General features: G+C 50.7%; 1 protein-coding gene across 3 annotated transcripts; it reads left to right on the top strand.

Annotated features, from left to right (window-relative positions):
• Positions 1–120: 120 nt before the first annotated feature.
• LOC114851739 (transmembrane protein 266-like) lies at positions 121–21,946 on the top strand. 3 transcript variants are annotated; one of them, XM_029143373.3, is made up of 11 exons: positions 121–954; positions 1,444–1,567; positions 6,090–6,281; positions 14,255–14,409; positions 14,778–14,851; positions 15,958–16,014; positions 16,088–16,226; positions 17,584–17,699; positions 18,079–18,274; positions 20,332–20,394; positions 20,569–21,946. In XM_029143373.3, exons 2-11 carry the CDS (start codon positions 1,554–1,556, stop codon positions 21,210–21,212), a joined length of 1,650 nt encoding a protein of 549 aa, XP_028999206.1. In that variant the 5' UTR covers positions 121–954; positions 1,444–1,553; the 3' UTR covers positions 21,213–21,946. The 3 variants fall into 3 exon arrangements, with proteins under 3 accessions (XP_028999206.1, XP_028999204.1, XP_055363266.1); XM_029143371.3 differs by having other exon boundaries at positions 122–954; positions 6,087–6,281; XM_055507291.1 differs by lacking the exon at positions 121–954 and adding an exon at positions 1,026–1,357 and having other exon boundaries at positions 6,087–6,281.
• The last annotated feature ends 863 nt before the right edge of the window (positions 21,947–22,809 follow it).

Below are 22,809 nucleotides of genomic sequence, written 5' to 3'. Positions count from 1 at the left end.
CACAGCCCCGCTTCTCATGATTTGCGCACACCCTGAAATCTGAGCCTCAACCTATAACATCTCCAGCAGCCCACGTCCAGGCGTGTTTAAATAAAGGAAGAGGCACTTCTCATTGATTGATGTGCGCTTTAACCATCGACTGGCTAATCCCGATGAATGACAAACGGTTAAGCCAATTGCTGTAAAGACAATTTATATTCTCATAGTATCTTTATTTTGGGAAACCATAAAAACGCTCATGACACGGAGAGGACGACCTAGCAGGCGTACAGCTAATAACATCATCTGTGGCGACCATCCGCTCAAATTGGCCTCCGTCGGTAACCGAGAGAATCTGCTCGTGGGCTTTAATTTCCAACACGCGCGCGTCCAAAGCCCACGGCCAGCGCTTCGACGCCGCTATGTCGTGACCGGAGCGATGCAAATTTCGCACGATTCACTGGCCACTGTCCGTCTCCGGCACCGAGAGCTCGATGTTTTGATGGCGTTTGGATGAAGCTCGCCCCACGTCGCCCGGCCGCTGCTGTCGAAGGGCCATCGGGAACGAGCCGCGGCTCCGTCGGGCTCGCTTCAGCACCTGGACAGCTCCGCTCGCGGGGCTCCCGCTGCTCCGGCCGTGGAAGCCGTGGGCTCGGGATCTGGATCTGGATCGGGCGCACGCAGCCCTGAAACCGCCAGGCTGCGCTCACGGGATCGTCGTTTAGTCGCTGCGAACAGCGCTCGCACGGACCACGAGCTCTCCGAGCGACGATGCCGCGTGCATCCGTTGGGTTTGCACCGAAAGCCGAGCAGCGGCGGCGGTGGTGCTCGTCCCATGCGAAAGGCTAAGGATAGCTGCAGCCTACACACTGCGAGGCTGCTGCTGCTTCACTTGCTCTGATCGCCACCCAGGGAGACATTACTATCAGCGCAGGGGGCAGCGGGAGGCACAGCAGCTATGTAAACCTCACACAGGTAGGTCATTTACTCAGTCGTGCCTTTATAAAGAGCCCGCAGCTCCAGCGTCACTCAGCTTCTCTCTGGAGGCTGATGCCAGCAAGTCAGTGGCTGCAGATTTAGTCCTGGAGCTGCACATGGACTCAGCTGGTTCAGTGGAGTCCTGCACCTCTGGTCCAGGATCTGTAGGATTTGGATTAAAAGTTCACGTTTAACAGCAGGTATGCGTGAAGTTGAGGCGACGGCTCAGGAAACAGGAGCCAGACTTGTGTCACATCGTTCCACTCGGAGTTAGAAGTCAACTTCAAAAAGTGCTGCTCCTTGTGGTGTTGGTCACTTAGACTTTTTGTGCGTAACGTGGTGGATGCTCCTCTTGATTGATGACCTGTTTATATTGAGGAAAAACTGAACATCACATCAGGCAAGTGGCCACGAGGCTCACGTGCACAAGTGCGTTCGCTTTTGGACTTCGGGGAATTCTCTTGCATTGTTTCATGTTCCTTGCAGGTCCAAGATGACAACGCCATCGAGCAGGTGAAAGCGTGAAGTGCAGCACTAAACCGGGCAGATCTGAGTGGAAGCCGTGACGAGCATCGCATCTCCCCAGCGCCAGCATCATGGCTAATGCTGAGTAAGTGCAGTCCACGCGCTCCTGCTCCTCTCAAACCCCACATTTCTACCAGCTTTCTATTTTGGGTTCTGGTGCTGAGAACAGCTGATGCATTGCTCAGGCGACGCGCTGTGGCCTGTGCGTATGTTTGCGAGCGTCCGCGAAGACAAACTTGGAGCTGAGGGAGAACAGTGGAAACCATTATTCTCTGTCAACTCGCGCTTCTGCCGGCGTAGCTCGGCTCAGTGGGCTCGTCTTAACTAGCTGCTTTTATTCTCATGACCTAGATGAATAGCCCTAAATTATTGCCCCATTTGGGCTTTTATATCAGAACCAGTTCGGCTGTTGGTCCCATACAGAGCTGAGCTCAGCGCGATGTCATTTCACACTGTGTTCAAAGTAGAAAGCGTCGGCATCAGATGCAGCTCACATTTGCTGCACACACAAAGCCGATTGTTAGAACGTTGGGACGGTGAGTGAATCGCAGGTAGAAAAAATCGCCAGGACACGTTGTCCAAAGATCAGAGCCGAAGGTCAAAACCAGATGACCTCGCACAGCGGTGGCTTAGAATGGGCCTGACCGTTTACTGGACGTCACCTGACGGGACCAGGAACGCTTTCAATGGAAATGGAAAAGATGTGACGCATCATAAAACAAGAAACCTGGCAACAAAGGCCCAGAGCTGCCAAACTGCTAAACCTGCACCAGACAACAATAGGACACTTTCCTCCTCTGAACTAATTGTCCCCAGGGTGAATTAAATGGATTAAAAGTCAGTGGACGATGCAGATTGTGACAGAAACTGGAAGCACTCGAGTTCAGTGCATCTTATTTTTAGCTGATCAGTTCTGTTTTGTTTTCTACTGATTTCTACTTTGCTGCTGTGACATGTGCAGCGTAGTGGGAATATTTGTGTGCTGTGTGCCCGATGAAATATTGGATCTCACCTGCGTTTTAAACAAATTGTGATTAATTGTCCTTTGACTCTAAGTGACTCTCATTTGACTCTCACAAATGACAACTCATCTTTCCTGCAGTGCACAAACACAGGCGGTCCGCTGTTTGCCCAGGTCTATAATCATTATTAAGTCTTTTAGGACCCGTGTTCCCTAACGTATGTGTAAATTAAAATAATCTCCTTTAGGCCGCTGGCGATGTCAAAGGTCATGTCTGCCTCCGTTTCAGCTGCTGATTCATTCCTGCTCGTGATTTCACTGCCTGTAATCTGTGGAGGTCCGATAACATGGTGGTCACACCAGGACCAGAACCGTCTGCTGTTCAGTCCACACTTCATTAGGGTTTAATCTGTGATATCTTCAATGCGCTCATGTCCCTTTCATCTGCTGACATGAGGTGTCGAAGGGAATTACCTGAAGATGCAACAGGTGATCGACGCCATGACTTAATAGAACGAAATGTTAAACACAGATTTTTTTATTGGTTTAGAAGCAATGAGAAGATTTGAGAAAACCGCTGCTTCGGACTCGTTTCAGTCGAAGTAGAAGAGTTCGTCCTTGGCTGTTCCACGCTCACGTGTTGAATCTCTAAGTCTAACACGCAGCCGTCCACAGCTTCTCCAAAGGAAAGTTCTCCACAGCAGCTGGTGGGAGCAGGAAACATCTGCTGCGCTCGGTGCTGAAGCCAAGTCTGGTTGTAGTTTCATTCTGGCACCAAAGACCCAAACTCGCCTGGGGAGAGTTTAAGCTCATAGTTTTCATGTTTCCTTTCCTTCAGAGATGCTCAGACTTCCGCTGCTGCGTTTCCATATTATTCCACATATTCCTGAACGCTATTTAACGTCCACAAACGGCTCAGTGCAACCAGTGTTTGAGTGGAAGATCTCTCTTCATGATGCACGACGTCAGCGGGATTTATGATTCATGACCAGGGTCCGATAAAAGTTTAAAAAGCCCATTAATGTGCTGGTTCACTTTAAGGCGCTTTGTCAAACTGATTTACAAGGAATCAGTCAGGACACAGTTTTGACGTGGCTCCTCTTCATCCGCGGGTTTTAAAATGATCCTTTATGCCACGTCGAGCCCTTTTTAGCAGCGACCCCCCCCTTCAGGCCCCAGAGAGACCTGGGTTCCATAAGTGCAGGTTAGACATTCATTATCAATGATAATATCGGGTCTCTCACCTGCTGAGAGGCCCGTGTTTGCATTGGCTTGGCGTATTTTTATGCTCGGACTTGCTAATTAGCCGAACGCTTCTCCCTCTGCCCTGTTGCACGAGGGCCGTGCACCAGATGCCCCCCACCCCACCCCCCCCCCACCCCCCCCCCCCCCCACCCCCCCCCCCCCCCCCCCCCCCCCCCCCCCCCCCCCCCCCCCCCCCCGAGGAGCGGCGTTTCTCGGCACCGCTGCCCCCCAGTTACTTCCATGACCTTCTGCTTTGGCCGGAAAACCCCCCCGAGCAGCGTTTGTCACACACTGACCTTTTCCTACCTGGCCCACGACTCTCCGGTCCACCATTTAATTTTATCTGCCGCCCGCAGGGAAGCCTGCTTCCCTGAATATCACCTCATTCCTCTGGGTGCTCATCTGCAGCCGCAGCCTTGTTAGTGTGTCCGTGAAAGAGTGTTTTGGGGAATTTAGCAATTTGTCATTTCTGTTACATAAGAGCGTCGGGATGCGCAAAGGTCAGTGTTTCAACAGCGTGTGTATATTTGTACAGAATCAGAAAAGGACGCTGGTGCATTGTGGGATTATAGTGCATAAGGTCATTTATTTATATTTTATTGCTGTGTTGTTATAACAACCCACGTTTTATTAGTATGGAGCCTGGAACTTCAACCATCCTCAGCGTTCATGCTGATCCGGCCTGTGTTTAATGGATTCACCGCAGAAGATGGTGGCTGAGGACTGGGCCGAGCCGGGTCGTCTCTGCTGGCAGACAGGTTCCTCGCCGGGAGCCGGGGGTCCGTGGGGCTCCGGACAGCTTGCGTCTGTCACCGCTAGTTATGTGTGTGGCCCTGATTGCTTGGGCAGAGAGCCAGGCCCGCGTCCGTCAGCCGCTGCGTGGGAATCGGTTCGTTTCCAGGTGAAACGCATGTGAGGGGGATTAGCAGTCGGAGCACATCCGCCGGGTCCCGAAACAGATTTACTGTAGAACGCAGAAGTAAGCGGCCGACTGCAAACTGCAAATAGTTTAGCAAGGTTTTTACTGCTGCGGACGCGGGGTTTAATGTTCGTTTGAGTGGCGCCGCTCCGTGAGTCAGACGCGTCCCGGCTCTGCTGTGGAAGGTCGCCTCGCCCAGGGAAACGGGAGAAGGGCAGCGGCTCCGGAGACCACGCGGCAATAACGCTCCGTCCTCAAGCACAGGGCTTTAGTTAATGAAAAGCTGAAGCCACTGCAGCGTCGGAGTCCTCTGTTTACTGTGGATCAGCATAAAGGATCACCGGTCTCATTGTTTGTTGCTCTTCTGTGGTTTCTCCCGGCGTCGGCTCTTCAGTTCACTGGTTGAATAAAGAGGCAGCTGTTCCAAAGGTCAACGCTTCTCTCGTAAAATGCAAAAAAGGAAATGAAGGGAAGAAGACTGGAGACTCAATGTTTCAGGTGTCTTAAATGTGTCCTTTAGTTAGATTTAAATATAATTAGACTTATATCTGAATCTATTGTTGGAAACCGCTGCTACCAATAGTTTTTTTGTGTTTTATGCAGAACAAAGGGGATCGTGGAGTTAAACCTGCTTCCTCTTCCTCTTCCTCCTCGTCTCTATGCCTTCGTCTCGCTACCTCTCCTTCCTCTTCACGCCCATTGTTCCTTCCTTCCCTCTTGCGTAAGCCCAGATGTTTCCCTCCTCCTGCACCGCATCCCTGACTTTTGCTTGACGTCTGAAGGAGAGTGGGGATCCGTTGGGCTGACAAAGGGAAGGCGATGACGTCACAGCAGACGTGATACACCAGCATCTGCTCTGCTCTAAAAATACACGGCGCAGTGTGCACACACGCAGTCTGCAGCTGCACTCGGCGCTTGTTTCCACCTCCGTGCTCGGTTGAGACGGCCCGGCTTTTACACAACTGGGTGTCGTGGTGGTTGCACACCGGCCCACCCTGAGTTCAACCCTGAATAGTGGAATTTGGATGGGGTTGTGAGTTGTAAAGGTGGAAACCGCTGCTACTACTTTCCTGCAAGGTAAAAACAGGTGGTAGTTTCTACACAGGGTTTGAACAGTGTGTGGAAATTAGTGTCAACAGTAAATACTGTACAACATCAGGAGTGTCTCGGCATCGCACGGCCTTTGAGCAAGGCACTGCAGCAGCTTGTCTGGAGCTCAGCAGTCCCCTGGAGCTCGTAGCCCTCTCATGGCTGCTGTCCTCATACACACACACTTGGCCCACAGACCTTTGCTATTGTCCTGATGATAATCTGTCTTACTCTTATTTTGGTTTTGCTATTTGACACTTTTTACCCAAATGAGCCATTCTGGCATAGAGACCTTATTTGAGGGGGTGGTTGATGTGTTGCTCTTTTGTCATAATGTTCACTTCTCTCTCCGCTTTCTTTTCCCTGTCTGTTGCCGGTGCTGGCGTGAAGCAGGGAAGTGGAGCAGGCAGGCCTGTCAGAGCTGGAGATCATCTCCCAGCCGGTGGAGGATGACAACCAGTGCTTGGCTCCTCCGGTCCAGCTGGTGAGTTTTGGCTACAGAGATCTGCCACTGACGGCCCTGGACCTGTCGCTGGCCGGCTCGCAGCTCATCTCCAATGCAGATGAAGACGAGAACAGGGAGGGGTGAGTAAAACGAAAGGCCGCGAGAGCCGGGACGGACGGACGGACGGACGGACGGAACGTTAGGCTTAGGAGGCGGCCGGGAAGGTTTAAGCCGACAAATCTGACACCTTCGCTGCGTGTGCTGTTTGTAGTATTTTCTTTTTTCCAATTAAAGTGGCACAAGTAGGACGTTTGGTCGACCTGCGTATTCATTTAATGGAGGAGCAACCGTACCTACAGCAGACGTGCTGGTTCGGCTTCAGATTCTTCGTAGGTCCTGCACAAAGCGATTCTGACCGATTCGTATTCAGCGTTTTCCTGCTCGCTGAGACTTCCAGACTGGAGCCACTGGATGTGCTGAGCCGTACGCGCTCACCCGTCACCCGTGAACGTGCGGCGCCGCAGGGATCCGTCCTTCTAAATGCGCTCGTAGCATCTGCAATGAGAACCCGACCGACGCAAGCAAAGCCCGCTGATGTTTCCTGTCATGAGCCGCGCTGCGCGTACCGGACTTGACCGAATAATGCAAAGGCAGGAGCTGGAAGGGTTCCCGAGGCCGATGCCTCGTGCTGAGTAACACCTGACAGCTGGAATGTGTAAAGAAAAGTTGTGCATCACAAATATCTGTGCTGAAAACAAAACAACCGTTCAGACTGTGTACCGGTGAAACGGCAGAGCTCTGCAGGTTCTGACCCGAACAGCGCTTTTGCTCCAGCTCCATTGCTTGATTGACAGCAGTGAGCTCCGTCCTTCATGTTGGACTTCTCTGACTGCTGACTGCAGTCGGTGAACGCCACGACTCGACCCGCTCCTAAGTGGGTCGAGTCCCCCCCCCCCCCACACACACACCTCCACGGTGCACGGATGCCACACAGAGAGATGATTATCATCCATCATGTGTTAAGTCTTCCTCCCTGGGACCTCGACTCAGTCTGCGTTGCACAGTATTGTGTGCATCTATCATTAAGCGACGCCCCCTGGGCTGTCCAGCATCCAGCAGCTAATGCAGATCAATTCATCATTTCAGACTAAGTACACAGCCGCCTCCCCGGCCGCCAGCAGCCACAGCCTATATTCTGAGCACACGAAGCGGGAGCTGATAATCGCTGTACTATACGTCCTGTCATGTTTAATGACTTCATTGTTTAAAGTTAAACACCTTTGAACTACAGTCTTTGGTTTGAAGCGACTTCCCAGGCTGCTGACGACTAATTTGTTCCTTTTCATTATTACTGTGACCAGGAATTAGTCGTTGCTTATGATCATTTATTCAGTTGGGATTTACTGAGGAGGTTTTACTTGATCGCACCTAGTACATTCAGGACTCACAGTGAAACACAAACTGTAAGATCCTTAAGGCGATGAAGGAAATAGAGGCGCGTTGAATCGTTGACCTGCTTGTCATTGTCCTGGTTTGAGTCCAGGTCACCAGGCCGGTGCGACATATGGCTGTGAGGTCACGTCACAGCTGTCTGTTTGATTAGTCACAACGCTGACAGCAGTGAACGCCGCTCTCTGCCCAGTCTCTCCGTTCTGTCCGGCAACTGTGACTCAAACCTGGCTCCCAGCGCAGGTTCTCACCAGGAAGAACATAAACACCATAAGCTGTGGCGCGGGGTCCAACACGCACACACACACGCACACACACACACGCCATGTTTATACTCAGTACCTGGTCCAAGTCCTTGGTTTGACACCAAATCAGGTCTCGGTCCATTGGGTCCCCTCAGTTAGCCGGTCCTGGTCAGAAACAGATGGACGGCGCCGCTTCCCGGCCGCTCCAGCCGGTATCGGTGTCGGGCTCAGTCATGGCATCCATGTCCCTGCCTTTGCATAATAGACAGGTGTGTAGTGTGACTGTGATTTGAGACCCGCGCTGGTGTGCAGTGATAAATTATGCAGCATTTCCTGGTTCTCGGCCTGTGGAGGCCCGTGAGGCTGCTCAGACCCACCCGCTAACTGGGCCGCAGGCCTGCAAACCCAGGGTGACCAGCATCTTCAAATGAGCCGGGGTTCGAGGGGCAGCGGGTTAAATGTCTCTTGATCCGAACAGCAGCTGCTGGGTCCTCAATTGACTTATGTGCTTAGTGCGATGGGTCATTATTTCGTATTCAGGTGATTAGCATGAAATGCTAACTGTGTAACTGCCGGTGGAGCTGTAGAAGGCGCCCTTCTTTCTTCTGGCTTTAATAAAATTCCACTTAAATCCAGCAGGCAGGAGCTCCAGGAACGCTGCACCCCCACTCCTCCTTTAACCCACACTAATCCTTCCCATTCATCACTGCTGCCTCGGTCGGCGCCATAGTCTCCCAAACCCGAGACTTCTGATTCAGCACTGAACGAGGAGGAAACGTCTTCTGACACTGAGGCTGCGTCAGTGGAATCAATCTACCGACTGTGTCTCCCTGAACGTGTCCGTCAGCCGTCTCCCTCCTGGACCCAGATGTTTTATTCTGTGGGTTTCAGCACCGGTGGGCTCCTCTGTGATTCTCCTCATTACCGTATCGATCTGCCTCTCAAGCAGACGGCGGCCATTAGGCTCCTTTAAACGACACTCACCAACGTCACACCTGCACCATCATCGTGTTGTGCGACGGGTTTCGCTATTCAGCGCTTCTGTTTCTACCTTTGACGTTGTCTGATGGAGCATCAGGGTCGGAACCGTTGCCACAAGCAGTGCGGAGGTGCTTCATCAACGTTCCGGCGGCTCAAAGTTCTCTTTCATGTGCTCACAGGAGAATGAAAGTGAGTAGGCGATGCATGCGTGTGCATTGAATGCATCAAATGTTGGGAACAAGCAGTGACCCACAGCCTGTTTTCCCCCACAGCTTCAGACGAGATGCTCACCAGGCTCTGTGCTGTCATGCTTTGCCCGAACTGTGTCTTTCGCGAGCGGAGGGGATTAATCAGGAGAACGAGCTGCCGCCGTGTGATGAAGCACCTATTGTCAGCCATGTTTGCATATCGTGGCCGGTCGCATTGCGAAGGTGCCCTCGCTGCTGTCTGTCGGTTCGGGTGCTGCCCTTTCTCTTCCTGTCTGTTCCGCGCCCATACGGAATAGAAACGGAGCACATAGAGTGAGCGTGCACTGAAAAGGGAGCGGGAGGAAACAAGGCCATGCCTGAAAAGCACTGCACTGCGTAGTGGTCTGTCTAATCCTCTGTGATCATGCTTTAGCTCATACTCCAAGTTTTTCCGCCTCATTAGGAACAATCACGTTCCTCCATTGACGCTCTGCACATGTAGCTCCTCTCTCACTCTCACGCTTTCGCCACTTTTCCAAGTGGTTTTGATTTTTCCTCATTCCTCAATTCATCTCTGTCTCATCTTATTTTGTCTCCTTTCGCACAAAGCGCTGAAAACCGGTGCAGTAAATGGTCCACCACAGGCTCCGTCACAGGCTTTTGGCCGTGAAGGTGACGTTAGGGGGGAGAAGTTGGAGGTCTGTCCTGGTCGACGTTCCTATCAGTAGAGACGTGGGCGACATTGTGGGAGGTGGTTGTTCCAGCTAGCATCAGGGGGCAGTTGCAGTGTTAGCAGTTTGGGCGCCATGGTAAGTGGAGTGTAGTTATTAATAGAGTTGGGTCCATCCATCTTCCTGTCTAGGAAAAATGCTGGGAGGGCCAAGGCGGCGTGGGCTGGTGTTCAGCACTTTCATGGCCGCCCACGCTCCCTCTAGTCATCAAGCTGCTTCCGTGCGCCTGCTCGCTGTGTTTCTGTGTTTAGGCGTTCGCGTGTCGGTTCTGCTGGTGTGGCTCTAAAGGTTAAAGGTTTCACCTGATCTCCTGATGAGATGAGCCTGGTCTGGTGTCTGCAGCTGTGCGCTGGCTCAGATCAGATCAACAAGCGCCAAACCTGTGAGTGACAATCGGACAAACCTCAATTTTACACCAACCACGGACGGACGGACGCTGCTGGTGACACATGCACTATGTTAATGAGTCTTATTAAAGCAGCAGAACCAATTCCCTGACCCGCTCTGCCCCGACGGCCTGACAGACCCACCTGGTCCGAGCCGCCTCTAGATGAGCACACGCAGCCGACAAGGTCACCTCTCAAACGGTTTGCTCCCACAATTATGGCTCCATTTTCACATCCAAATGCTCATTTTATCAAATAACATTTATATCACGGTTATAATTTTAGTCTGACTCTCGTGGTTCCCTTTTAAGTCTGATCATCTCCCTGCGCCTCCTGTTAGGCAGCGTGTTGCGTTGATAGAGCTCGTTTGCTACCGGTGGTGAGATTGAGTGGAGCTGGACACGGCAACCGAGGAGGGAGATTAAATCAGCGGACGTAATCGATATCAGCATGTGAAATGAGCCACCAAACCTCTGGAGTGTTGGACTCATCACGTCTGCTGGTCGGGGAGACTGTGGTCCTGTCTCTGTATCAGGCTTGAACCCAACCATCAAAGAGGCTAATGACACTGTAGGGACATGAAGGGATGTTGTATTGGAAGATAACATGTGACCCGCTGCATTGTATCGATATGTGCAGTATTAGTGGGTTTGCTCTATTATATGTGAATGGATCTTGGTTGCAGGCCAACATCAAAACATGTGTTTCTACGCCAGTGTTTTACGAGACGGCGTTGGAGGGGATTATTATCTCTTCAAGCTAAATTGCCAAACCGCTGATGCTAAATTCAGTCTCGTCTGATAAATATTGCAAAACAAGCAGCCGACAAACAGCGTCTTATCCGGCCGCATAGAAAGGAACACGTCAGCAGCCTCCACGTTTCGACGAGCCATGCACACACTGTACACAAAGCTTCATGCTAAAGCAGGCGCAGGAGCGGGAGCAGCAACTAAGCATAAAATACATGCTGACTGTCCCTGATGCTGTCAGATTGCAGGTAATTAATTTTACATCTGAAAGGTTCTCCATTACCGATGCTCATGCACCATCGATCGCAGCACATCAGCAAAGAACAGTCAAGTCCTGCAGCCAGAGGAAGATGCGAGTCAGTTAATCAAGGGATTATTAAGTGCATCAACTATGTCGGGCAAGAAAACAATAATTCAGATAGTTGATTTGTACCTAGTTAAACAGCTGCTTAGACTTGTTTGAAGTATTTTAACACTTTACATCCTCCAATCTATTCGTTCAGAAATTAATGGCTCTGATTGTATTTAACCTGCAGATACAGGTACAGATACAGATAGTGAGCTGCCTTTCGTGATCGCTGGGTAAAGACTATTTGGTTTGGAAGGTCAGTGTGTGTGTGCAGCCTCCATCAATGTGATGGCGCCGTGAGCACGTGTGAGGCAGCAGGAGGAACATAAAGAAGATAAAAGCATCAAACGCATGGAAAACATCTGAGCCTGTGTGACTGTGTTACCGACAATTTCATTATGTTACTTAATAAAAGATTTTACTTGTCAGGTTGTAACAGAGGAACAAACAGTGTATGTTCACACATTCTCATTCAGTCAAGTGTGTTTAGTTTTGGCAGGAAATGGAAATTTGCTAGTCTCTATTTGGGACGGTGAGGTGTCCGAGGGCTCTGATGATATGATAGAAAATGAAATGATTTAACTTCTGATAATCTGATATGTGGCTGCTCTAGTCTAGTTCTAGTCTCCCATAAATATTGTGTTTGTACAGACTGACTCTATTATTACTTTGCGCAGGCTGCGAGCGCGAAGGTAGATTGTCAGAAGATTATTTTGAAATCTCAGGAATTAAAGCCTTTTTTAGATGTTTTGACAGCGTAGTGGTAGAATGTTCATTTGTCCTTGAGACAGACAAGAAACCCAAATGTGTTTGAGAAGTGATGCACACCTTCAGCAGCGCCGCCACTCGTGGGCCTGCAGCCTTCCCTGTGGCAGAGGAATCGGGAGGCCCGGGAGAGAAGGGGGAAGGGGCTAATTAAACAAGGCCAGAACGGACTTGACCCAATGAAAACCTTCAGAGAATCCTTTATTCCAAAAAGAAGACATTTTACATTTTCCTTTCCATGAGGAAGTTTCGGTGTGAGCAATTTATCAGTATTTATTATCAGTGTATAATAAATATACTGGTAATGATCAGTGTAGCTCAGGTTAACATTGTAAAGGTACAATGTAACGACCCAGTTCTTACTGTAATATTTCTCATATGGGGCTGAACGTGGGGCGGCTCCTTCCAAACCTGTAAATGAGCCAGTGCTTGTGGAGCTTGTGGAGGTTTTGGAGCCTCAGCCCTCGGCTGGTAGGAGGCTCGTTTCTTCCTCTTTCCCTCTTGGACAGTTCAGACTCAGATGAACCATCTGCTCTCCGACTCTGGACTCCTTGCACATTTGGAACAGCCGCACTAGGAGCATATGCTTCTGCGTTCGCTGCTGGCAGCCACAGACCCGTCAGTGGGATTGGAGGTGACACTCGCCTGATCAGAGGGGCGTCTTCTAAACAGGAGGGGGGCTGTTTATCCGTCCAGGTGTGTTTCCTCATCGAGGGGTATGTACGATGCTCAGGGAGCCGGCTTACAGACCCCAGAGCCCCACAGATTCCACTACATGAGCACACTGGGGAGTGTTTCTTCCAGAGCCACCTCCGTGCCAGTAAATATAAATGTAATATATATACGAGGCCCATCGTTTGCTTCTTGGCAGGCGGAGCCGTTTGCAGAAGGACACGATACCTGGCATCCTCAGAGTGTGGCCAATATTCTGGCGGAGCAGATTCGGCACCATCTGGAGCTCGTGCACTTGTGCCGCCCCACCCAAAGCCAAGAAGATGATTGCTATCAGCGTGATTGTGCCTTTATTAGATTAGGCGTGCGTTGTTTAGCGGCCTGTGGCTCCTTGGGAGAGATGCGTGGACGGATGGAGCGATCACTTTGACAGCTGCTCAGACGTGGGCACAGAAGAAATGATTAAGCAGGTTCTGGTATTTGCGCCTCTCAAACCCTCACAATGTCAAAAAACGACACCTGTTTCTTATTTTGATGTTAACAGAGCGACTGGACCATATGTTGCAATCCTTTACTGACATTTGCTTAAATGTCAGGCTGTTTTTAATGCTGCTTATGTTTTGTGTAATATTTCACACGTGGCCTCTTTTACTCACTGAGCAGAAAAAAGCGTCCGTCTGGGCTAAAACGCAACAGGTTCTTATCTGGTTCTCTTCTTTATATTATCCTGGAACCTCTTTTTAATAAATAAATCTAATAACATTTTGTCTTCAGATTTCATGATGCACATCTTTCATCGGTATAACGTAGATTTTGTGGCTTAATTAGTTCCTGTCTCGCGCTTCTGGAGTCGATGACTGCCGCTTCATTTGCATGCTCCCCTTTCCCATTCAGATTCCATTTCATAGTCCATAACTGGTGGAAGTATCCAAATTCCCTGCAGCATAATCAGATTTGCAGCGAGAATGCAGCGAGCTGGCGCCGGCGCCGCGGCGGAGAGCGAAGACGTGAGCGCAGGAGGAACCTGCTCTGCCAGCGTCTGCCCGGTCCCTGCCAGCGCGTGGGGAGAAGGGGAAGGCAGAGGCCAGAGCCAACTTTCCACTCCAGCTGGAGAGCTGGTGAGAGGCCTCGTCTCTCCCAGCTCCTTCTGTTTGGCCCGTGTAGTAGCTGCTAGTTAGAAATAGCGCTACGACCAAACGTCTTTATGGCCCAAATGATTATTTCACGCTGCCCGGCAAAAAGCAATAAAACACAACATTCTTATCGGCTGCAGTCAGACAGGAGGTCATTTGTTTCATTGAGTTTCCTGGATAAACAATTGTCAGAAGTACTATTTGAATCTCACACTGGTTTTGCTGAAGGTGTCGCTGTGGGTTTTAAGCAGCTGTCCTCTACAGTGGCTTCCTTCATGGCTGCGTATAAAGGGATCCATCAAGAGTCTGGTCACACCTGCAGCTGAGTCCACAGAGCTTCACTGTCCTCGTCTCCATCAATGATTCCTCTGACCGTCGCCTCCAGACCGGCCCTCACGAGTGTGGAGCACCACCCTCTGTTGGCCGAGTTGGGGATACCAACCAAGCTTCTGTGTTCTCTCCCAGGTCCAACTGGCTCAAGCCGTGCTGTGGTCATCGAGTTGCCTTGTGGCAGGTCTGCCTGCTCAGCGCCGGCTTCAACTGTGTCCTGGTGGCCTGTGTCATCCTGGTGGTGCTGTTCCTGTCGCTGGAGCTGCTCATAGACACCAAACTCCTGCAATGTAAGCCGCTTGCATGGCTGCTTTGTAAACGACAGGTTTCACAGCGTGGTTGCAGGTATCGGTCCACGTGGTCGTCACAAGAGGAGTTGATGGAGCCTGATGGTAAATGGTAGTAATGGAGAGTTTGGGAGGTGATAATGAACCAAAGCATTGTCAGCGTCCCCATCGATCGCTGGCCGGCCTCCAGCTCCGTGTCGCTGCTGGGACTCTGTTCGCTGCCAGTCCCACAAGACAAACAGGAGAGAGAGCGAGAGCCGATGAGTGCGACGGTGACACGCGGGACGACTTCAACGCGCTGAGAGGCTGCAGATTGGAAACATGCATCTACAACCTGTCAGGTTAACGTGTCTTCGTCCTTCTCTCAACAGTTTCCAATGCTTTCCAGTTCGCCAGCATTATCCACTGGATCAGCCTTATCATCCTGTCGCTCTTCTTCTCAGAGGTACGACCTGCGCGTTAGGCATCAAATCTATTTGTTTCCTGTGTCTCTGGGTAGCCTGTCCTCGGGTCCTGCGTCTCAGGACCTCAGACGGCTGCCATTTCATTTCCATTGTTATTGTGTCTATTGCCTCGTCAAGGTTCAGCTTCAGAATTGTTACCTTGATGTTCAATCTGCACCATAATTGTATTTAGTCCTAGTGAAACTTCAGCCTTATAAAGTGTCATCTCACGACTCTGTGAAAAAAAAATGTAAATGGGAAAATGTGGCCCAGAGGCCAACACTTGAGTACAAACCAATTACGTTTACAGCTTCAACCCCATCACCTGAAACGAAACATTAATTAGCAGCGGGCAGACGGGGGCAATAATTAAAGCCGGGCCTAATAAGCAGCGGGATGAGGTTACGGTCATATGAGCCGCCCAACACCTCGCCGCTCACATCATCTGGAACCGGGGTTAGATAGACGTACCTTATCACCAGCAGGTCCCTGAACACCAATCCCAGAGCGGGACATGCGGGCGAACGTGCACCTCTCACCTGACACCAGCGCTGTTGTCAAACATCCTCTGCAGGTGATGGATTAGCAGGCCGACGCTACCTGACACCCTCCGCGCTAATTGGGCTGTAAATCATGGGCCTCCTCAACAAAAGGCCCACAACCAGGAGCACGGTGCTGAATCTGACACGTGAGCAGATACAAGTGTGCTTTTGTAGGTCAAGGACCAGTGTCAGGGAACTGATTCCCTCCAGGTTCAGCTTTATTAAATGCATCGAGGCTGCGATGCATTAATTAAAGCCTATAAATATTCTAGAAGGTGAAAACCTGGTTTATTTTTGTTCTTCTGGATCATATTTTGCACTAATCGAATTCATCTACTCTTTTGATTTTTGGCTGCTTTTGGCAAACTTGGTTTCAGATGACACTTCCCACCTAGTTATTATTCTGTGCTATTTAAATATGAAGGAGACTTTTCAGTTTTCTGTTGATGTTGACTTGACAGAAGTGTCTGAATGTGGTGACAACTCAAACACTGAGAATAAGACTGGAGCGTTTTATGCGTATCATCAGACCATATTATTTCTTTCATGTGTCTCTGCTGCTTTAGACTGTCTTCAGAATTGTGGTTCTTGGGATCTGGGACTACATAGAAAACAAAGTTGAGGTAAGTAAACGACCGATCATGCTTCCAGCTTAATCCGTATTATCTTTCATATGTTTGCCGTGTTCCCTCCCAGGTGTTTGATGGTGCCGTCATTGTGCTGTCGCTGGCCCCCATGGTGGCCTCCACGGTGGCCAACGGGCCCAACAGCCCCTGGGACGCCATCAGCCTCATCATCACGCTGCGCATCTGGAGGATCAAGAGGATCATTGATGGTGAGTCGGACAAAAACCTTTTGCCTCCGTCCAAGAAAAGGTTTCTACGTTCTAAACCTGATTACGTGGAGCAGACTAAAGGAAACGCTCCACATTTCTTAAGTGGAAGGGTCCCACATGCAAAACAGCAGGTGGAACAAAGATTCAGATGACGTCTTCATGCTTCTACAAATTATTTACTATTCAAAGCAAAATCTATATCGATTATCCTCTGTGGAAATTGCTGCCGCTCTGCTACACTAACTGCTATTGATTGCAAAGGGCTGGTTAAGTAGATTTGCAGAGGCTTTAATGAATATAGTGGTTATTCTCCTCCATGCTAATGCAAAGGGTTCGGTATGCATTCGGGGGTCACCCTCGCCCCAGGCCGGTGGCTGCACACGGGATCAGCTGCACACAGTAGCTCAGTGTGCAGCTGCTTCATGTGAAGCCAGAGACGAGACAAGCAGCGGTTTGTTCGTTCCATGGAACGGCACGTTTCTTATCACTGCGCACGACCTTGTCGTAAACACAAAAGGATCTTGAGCCATGTGTGGAAAGTGCTCTGATATCAGCCCAGTTCACTGTTTTAATTGTACGTGGGGGCGTTATACAGTACTTCATGGCTCCGAACCATAAACCATAATAATAATGGTTGATAATAAACATGAATGAAGTAATAATTTCAAGAGTGGCCATGCTCACCCTTATCTCAGTATTTGGACAAAGCTGGTGGTTGGGTCACGGCTACAGATGTTTCCAGATGTTCTGGACTGAGTTTAGCTTTTAGTGTGGCGTCATGTGGCTGACAGACGTGTGTGAGGGACTGATTCTCTGCCAGCTGGGACGACAACAGGTTTCCAAAATTACTCCCAGTTTCCTTTTTTTAGCGTCTCGTCGTGGCAGAAAGTGTGTCATGTAAAAATAAAGATGCCGGCAGAGCGCTGCTGAGTGATCAGGGTAACATGCTGTGGGCACGCTGTGTGTGAGGGGAACAGCTGGTGAACTGACACACAGCTGCCGTTACAGTGAGCTGCTACCATTTCTCACTTCACCAGTTGAACACAGACGGTCACATTTTGCCCCATTGATTCTTCATCCAGATGTTGTACAGGCTCCAACAGCTGAGACCTTTAGGCTGTGGGGCACCGCAACCCGACATTGTGTTGCTAAATTCATTCAGCACACGTGTAGAGTTACCAGTTTTCAGTAATGAGTGAGATTTTACAGACATTGGTGGAGCAAAACCTGACCTTTGACCTTAGTCTGAACTCGGACCTCTGAACCAGACAAACTTTTCTCCCATAAGTAAAACTTCCCAATCTTCTGGTTAGTTTACTCTTGTGTCCTTATCGTGTGTACATATCTCCCACTTTAGCGTACGTCCTACAAGTCAAAGTGGACATGGAGCTGGAGATCCAGCAGTGTGAGAAGACCAAGGCTGTGAGGGAGGAGCAGCTGGAGCGTCTCACTCAGATCTGCCAGGAACAAGCTGTGAGTTCCTGTCGAACAACACCCACATCACATGGTGAAAGAGGTGTAACGTGATCCCAGTAAATGCTGCCAAGTTATAGTTACTTTGAAGGCGTATCACAATGAATCATCTTCAAATCATCTTTAAGCATTATGTTAAATGCTCTAGTTAGTACAGGCTCACACAGGCTCACACTAGCCTGCCAGGTCGTCTACCGCCACACGAGGGCAGCAGCACCTCATTGATCATCACAGACCAGCGGATGCAGTGATGGAGACCAACTTCTTCTTTTCTGTTCTTCTCTCCTGCACCCTTTCATTCATCTCTATCTTTAATCTCTTCCCAACCCTTTCTTTGCATTTCGTTTCTCTTCCACGTGTACAAATCAACCGTGCCCAGTTTGAGATCAGGCAGCTCAGGGCACATCTGGCCCAGCAGGACCTGGACCTGGCGGCCGAACGCGAGGCAGCCATGCAGATCCACCACGTATGGGGCAAGCAGGGCCGGAGCTTCCAGGTGGTGGAAGGCATGACTCCAGGGGAGTCTGACGACGAGGGAGGCCAGAGGAACCCCAGGGAGCCGCGAGCCGATGCAGGTACAGTGAGGCCACTAAGTCTGCAGACTTACTGTACAAACCGATGCACTGAGGACAAAGGCCTGTAGGAAAACCAGCAGCGAGGCTGAGGACCATGATGCCAGGTGGTGTGTTTGCTTGAGGAAGCAGCGTGACAAACCAGGAGAGAGGTGCAGCATAAAGTATGTACATAATTCTGTGGAACAAAAAGTCTCTAGTGGTGTAACATGAGGTGAACTTGATGCCAGAGCCGTGTAGACTTAATCTGGAGCAGGAGCCCTGGAGCAGCTCCGAGGCCAGACTCAGCCCCGACACACACACACACACACACACACACACACACACACACACACACACACACACACACACACACACACACACACACACACACACACACACACACACACACACACTGACCGCAGGTGCTCGGGGACCGACGCGAGGGCAGAAAAGCTTTTAGGATCTGGTGAATCCTGCAGAAAACAAGCATGTTCCCCAACATTGGATCAACCTGCACGGGCTGCTTGTCACGCCCAACTGTCTCCTTCAGCCGAGGCCACTCGGGCCGTTTCAGGTACAGAGTGCTCTGTGCATTGGGTCTTGTTAGGAAAGACTGGGCTCCTGTCAACATCTGTTTCCCTTCACCTGAAAACCACAATAGGGCATCAGGGGCCTCCACAGTGGCCACAAAATCACCCCAGGGGCATAGTGGGAAATCTGGTGCTTTTCACAGAAACATGGTCATAGAGATGAACACGCAGGCCACAGAACTGGAGTCAAGTCAAGTCAAATCAAGTCACATGCGTCTGTCTGTATCAGCCAGCATTGTGCTAAACATCTCCCCGGCCTTCGTTGTGTCTCTTCCTTCCAGAACTTTTATCGCGTCTGCAGTTGGGAGAACGTCTGTCTCAGGAGAGAGATGGCTTCTCCAGCTCAAAGTACCAAACCATGTCGATCTAGAGAACACCCGCGTTAATCAATGGCTCGGTGGAGTTCTGTCCCAGACGGTCCTCTGGTGGCAGCAGCAATCAGCGAGCACAGCCACACCGAGGCAGAAACGCCACCAGCCGTGTGAAATACGCCTGGGGCTTCGCTGAATGCTTGGAATTAAAGGCTAATTAGCAAAAAAACATCAAAATAACAAAGTGGGTTTTGCATAAACCGAAGGTTTGACCTACATGAAAAATCAGGATCGCTGTCGTTGCAAATAATTTGCTGTAGTTTAGTAAAGTCTGTACAGACGCAGAGCAGTTTGATAATGAAACCTAGAGTCTCCGGGCTCCAGGAGCGGCCGCTTGGGTAGTTCGGCTTTGAATACTTTAGACTTGAGCTCAGACGACCTCGCGCGTCAGCTCTGCTCCTCCACAGATCGCTGACAGCCGGCTCACGTGGCCGTCGCAGGCGGCTCAGGAGCTTTTTATGCCGCTGGACGTCCCGTTCTTTCTCCCGAAGACTCATGTGTTATTAATTGTGGGGTGATTGTCTCGGCCTTGTTTTAGTGAGTGCAATGCTTCCTCTCCAGGGGTGGCTCAGGGATTAATATTTCAGGCCGAAAAATAAATGAAATTACCCATCAGAGTCTGCAGCCTGTCCCGGGGGAGCGGGGCTAGCACTCAGGGTACTCTGGGCTCGCACTCAGCCACTGGATAGTGAGCTCAAGGCCAATCAAGCGAGCGAGGAGATCACAGCCATTCGCCACGCATCCGCGCGATCAGAGGCTGAACAAAGGCCCCCTGCAGCCGCACCCCCGCCCCCACCCCCCCTGCAGCCGGACCCACCCTCCCAGGGCTTCTCTGGAGCGCGAGGATGCAGCTAATGGACAGAGGAGCAGTGCATGATCCCGGCCACCGACCCACGGAGCACCTGTGGCCCGGGGCAGCGGCCGCCTCGTCTCATGTTCGTATTATGCTCTAAACATAAAGGTAGTTTCCATTCGGACCTGTTAGCGCTGAACTAGAAAAGTCCCCGAAGACAGTGATCCAGTTAGAGTCGCAGCAGCGGACAGCGCGTGTGTGTACGAACATGTTCTATGTGTACCTGGCATCATATTAATGCCTACTCGTATAATGGTGTTGCAGATCCGGCCGTGCATGATGACATGAACAACTACATCAGCCAGTACTACAGCGAAGCGAGCAGCGGTGAGAGAACCGAACCGACCCGGTTCATGTGTGAATGAATGGTTTGTAGCTGCCACGTCACAGTAAGAAATCACATTTTCCCTCATCGAGTGACTTGTGCTGAGTCCATGAACGTGACTGGCAGCTTCAGTAGCTGTTCTCGGTCACTGCTTTGACTCCTACATGTGCCCACAGATGCTGCAGCTCCTGGTCTGGGCCCCCGGCTCATCACCACAGCAGCCATTGACGTGCACCTGCCCACTCGGACGAAGCCCCTCCACTCCAGCTCCCTGCTGTCCATGGAGCGGGTGGGCAGCTCTGTGAGCGAGGCCTCCGCCAGCGTGTCCCGCTCCAGCGGCAGCCTGACGGCCCGGCCGCACAGCCTGAGCAGCCGCGGGCCGGCGTCGTCCGGCACCGACTGCTGCAGCAGCAGCACCGCGCAGGACCTCAGCCAGAGCTGCAGCTCCCGCCGCTGCTGCCCCGCGTCCTTCTCAGGCCCGGACCCCCGCAGGGACCCCAGCGCGGTGGTGCAGGAGCTCCTCTCCTCCCTGTCCGAGGACTCCTGCCTGGCCCAAAAGGGCCTGGTGGTGGACCCGGTTAACCTTAAGTTTCCCAGCCCCGCCGGCTCAGAGAAGACCAGCCCCGAGCTGGACCACAGAATCAACATCTTCAACCGCAGGAACCAGGAGGAGAGGCGAGGCCGGGGGAAGGGCTGCGTGCGGCTGCAGACCAAGCCGCTGCTGCACCTGCAGGGCAGCGGCGCCGAACCCTCCCTGGAGGAGAAGTACCGGCTCCTGGGACCGGCGGACACGCCTCTGGGCCACGTGTCTGACACATGAGCCAGGCGGACGCGGACGGACGGCGTTCCTCTTTGGATGTTTCTTTTGCAGTAAATCCCGTTTCAGCCGGTTGAGAGCAAGCTTGAGCCGTTGCTTCCAACACCGACCCCTTCAGACGTGACTCCTTTGTTTAATGTTTCCTCTGTGACGAGTTTCTAAAATCTAAATGCCCTCACATAGCACAAAGACGAGGGGGTACAGCCCCGGGAGGAGAATGTGTCCTCCGACACATTTGTTCATCAGGAATTCTCTCTTTAGCTCCTAAATGCACTGAACTTTACACAAATTAAAACCAGCAAGGGGCCTTTCAAGCCTGTACTGAACACTTGTTATGCTCTGCAGTTGATGGGTGTTTTTTTTTTTTTTTTAATCGCGTCATTTCTCGTTATGTTTATGTTTTGTGATATGAGCATTAATCAAGTTCCTGGGTCAACGCTCGTGCTGCGACCCCTCAGCTATTCAGACACAGCCTTTCTTTAACCTTCGCCTTTCTGTCGTCTCATCATCAGACGCGACTGTGAAGCTTAGAGGTTTTCTGTGTGTGGGTGGGTGAGCAGGTAAGTGACTGGAGTGCTTGTAGCATGAACCTTTAAGAGTTGTGCCCTTGGCAGCCAAATTACTTGCACTTTAAATGTTTACTGACACTTTTTGTAAACTCGATAAGGAGGAAGTTGTTGCCAAATGCAGACGTTGTCATTTGAATTAAAATAACAATAAAAGTTGGTATTTCCATACCTGCTGCTGCTTCAATGACTCCTAGAATATGACAGTGTTAAGTGACTGATCTAAAAACCTTTAAAATTTTAAGATTATGACATAAACAATGTTTCATTAGCAAAATCTTCCCTCAAAATGAATCCCGGTCTCAACAACTGTTAAGTGGCAAACCCTGACTCAGCTGTTTTTCTAGCCTGACGAAGCGATGACGCTCCCTGCTGCAGCATCCTTTCCTTTGCAACTCAGACACGTCCGCGTGACTCGCTCGGGCCCAGTTTGTCCATACGCATCACGCTGAGCCGAGCGTGTCCCTTTGACAGGCAAGGAGACGAGCTGGTGAGTAAATTGCTTTTGGGACGTCTCCGGTGAAGCCGGGGACCCGTGGCTGCCGCTCTCCGAGGACGATCAGTGAGTTAACAGTGACCATTAGACACTTAATAATTGAACTGTTTTAATAAAGGCACAGAGGGAGTCACTTCACTGCATTAACATTACATGATCATTCTTTTCATTCTCATTAGCCCGGACCACTCCCTCAGTCAGTCCATCACTGTAACAACGAAGTAAACCCGGTTCTTATTTGTAGAAACTACCGGACTTGCGTTTACGTAATGATCATGTAACTAATTTTGTGATATTAAATTAGATCTAAAGCAGCATTTCCTCTGATTTGTAGTAAAGTAAATGAACTGGAAAAGAAACACTCCTGTTTGAACGTGTCGTATTTAGATGATGTCCTCCATTCCAGGTATCAACCTGAGTACTGAGGCCTCTGTCCTGCATCTGGATCAGGTTCGCCTCATTTACAACACTCGTCATGCAAATGGATGACAAGCTCTCCATAAGAAGGACTTTAAGCGCAACCAAGTCGACGCAGTTG

Source organism: Betta splendens, chromosome 3, assembly GCF_900634795.4.
Source record: "Betta splendens chromosome 3, fBetSpl5.4, whole genome shotgun sequence".
NCBI classification, from domain to species: domain Eukaryota; kingdom Metazoa; phylum Chordata; class Actinopteri; order Anabantiformes; family Osphronemidae; genus Betta; species Betta splendens.
Note: the sequence above shows the minus strand (reverse complement) of the source record. Positions and strands in the feature narration are given on the sequence as shown.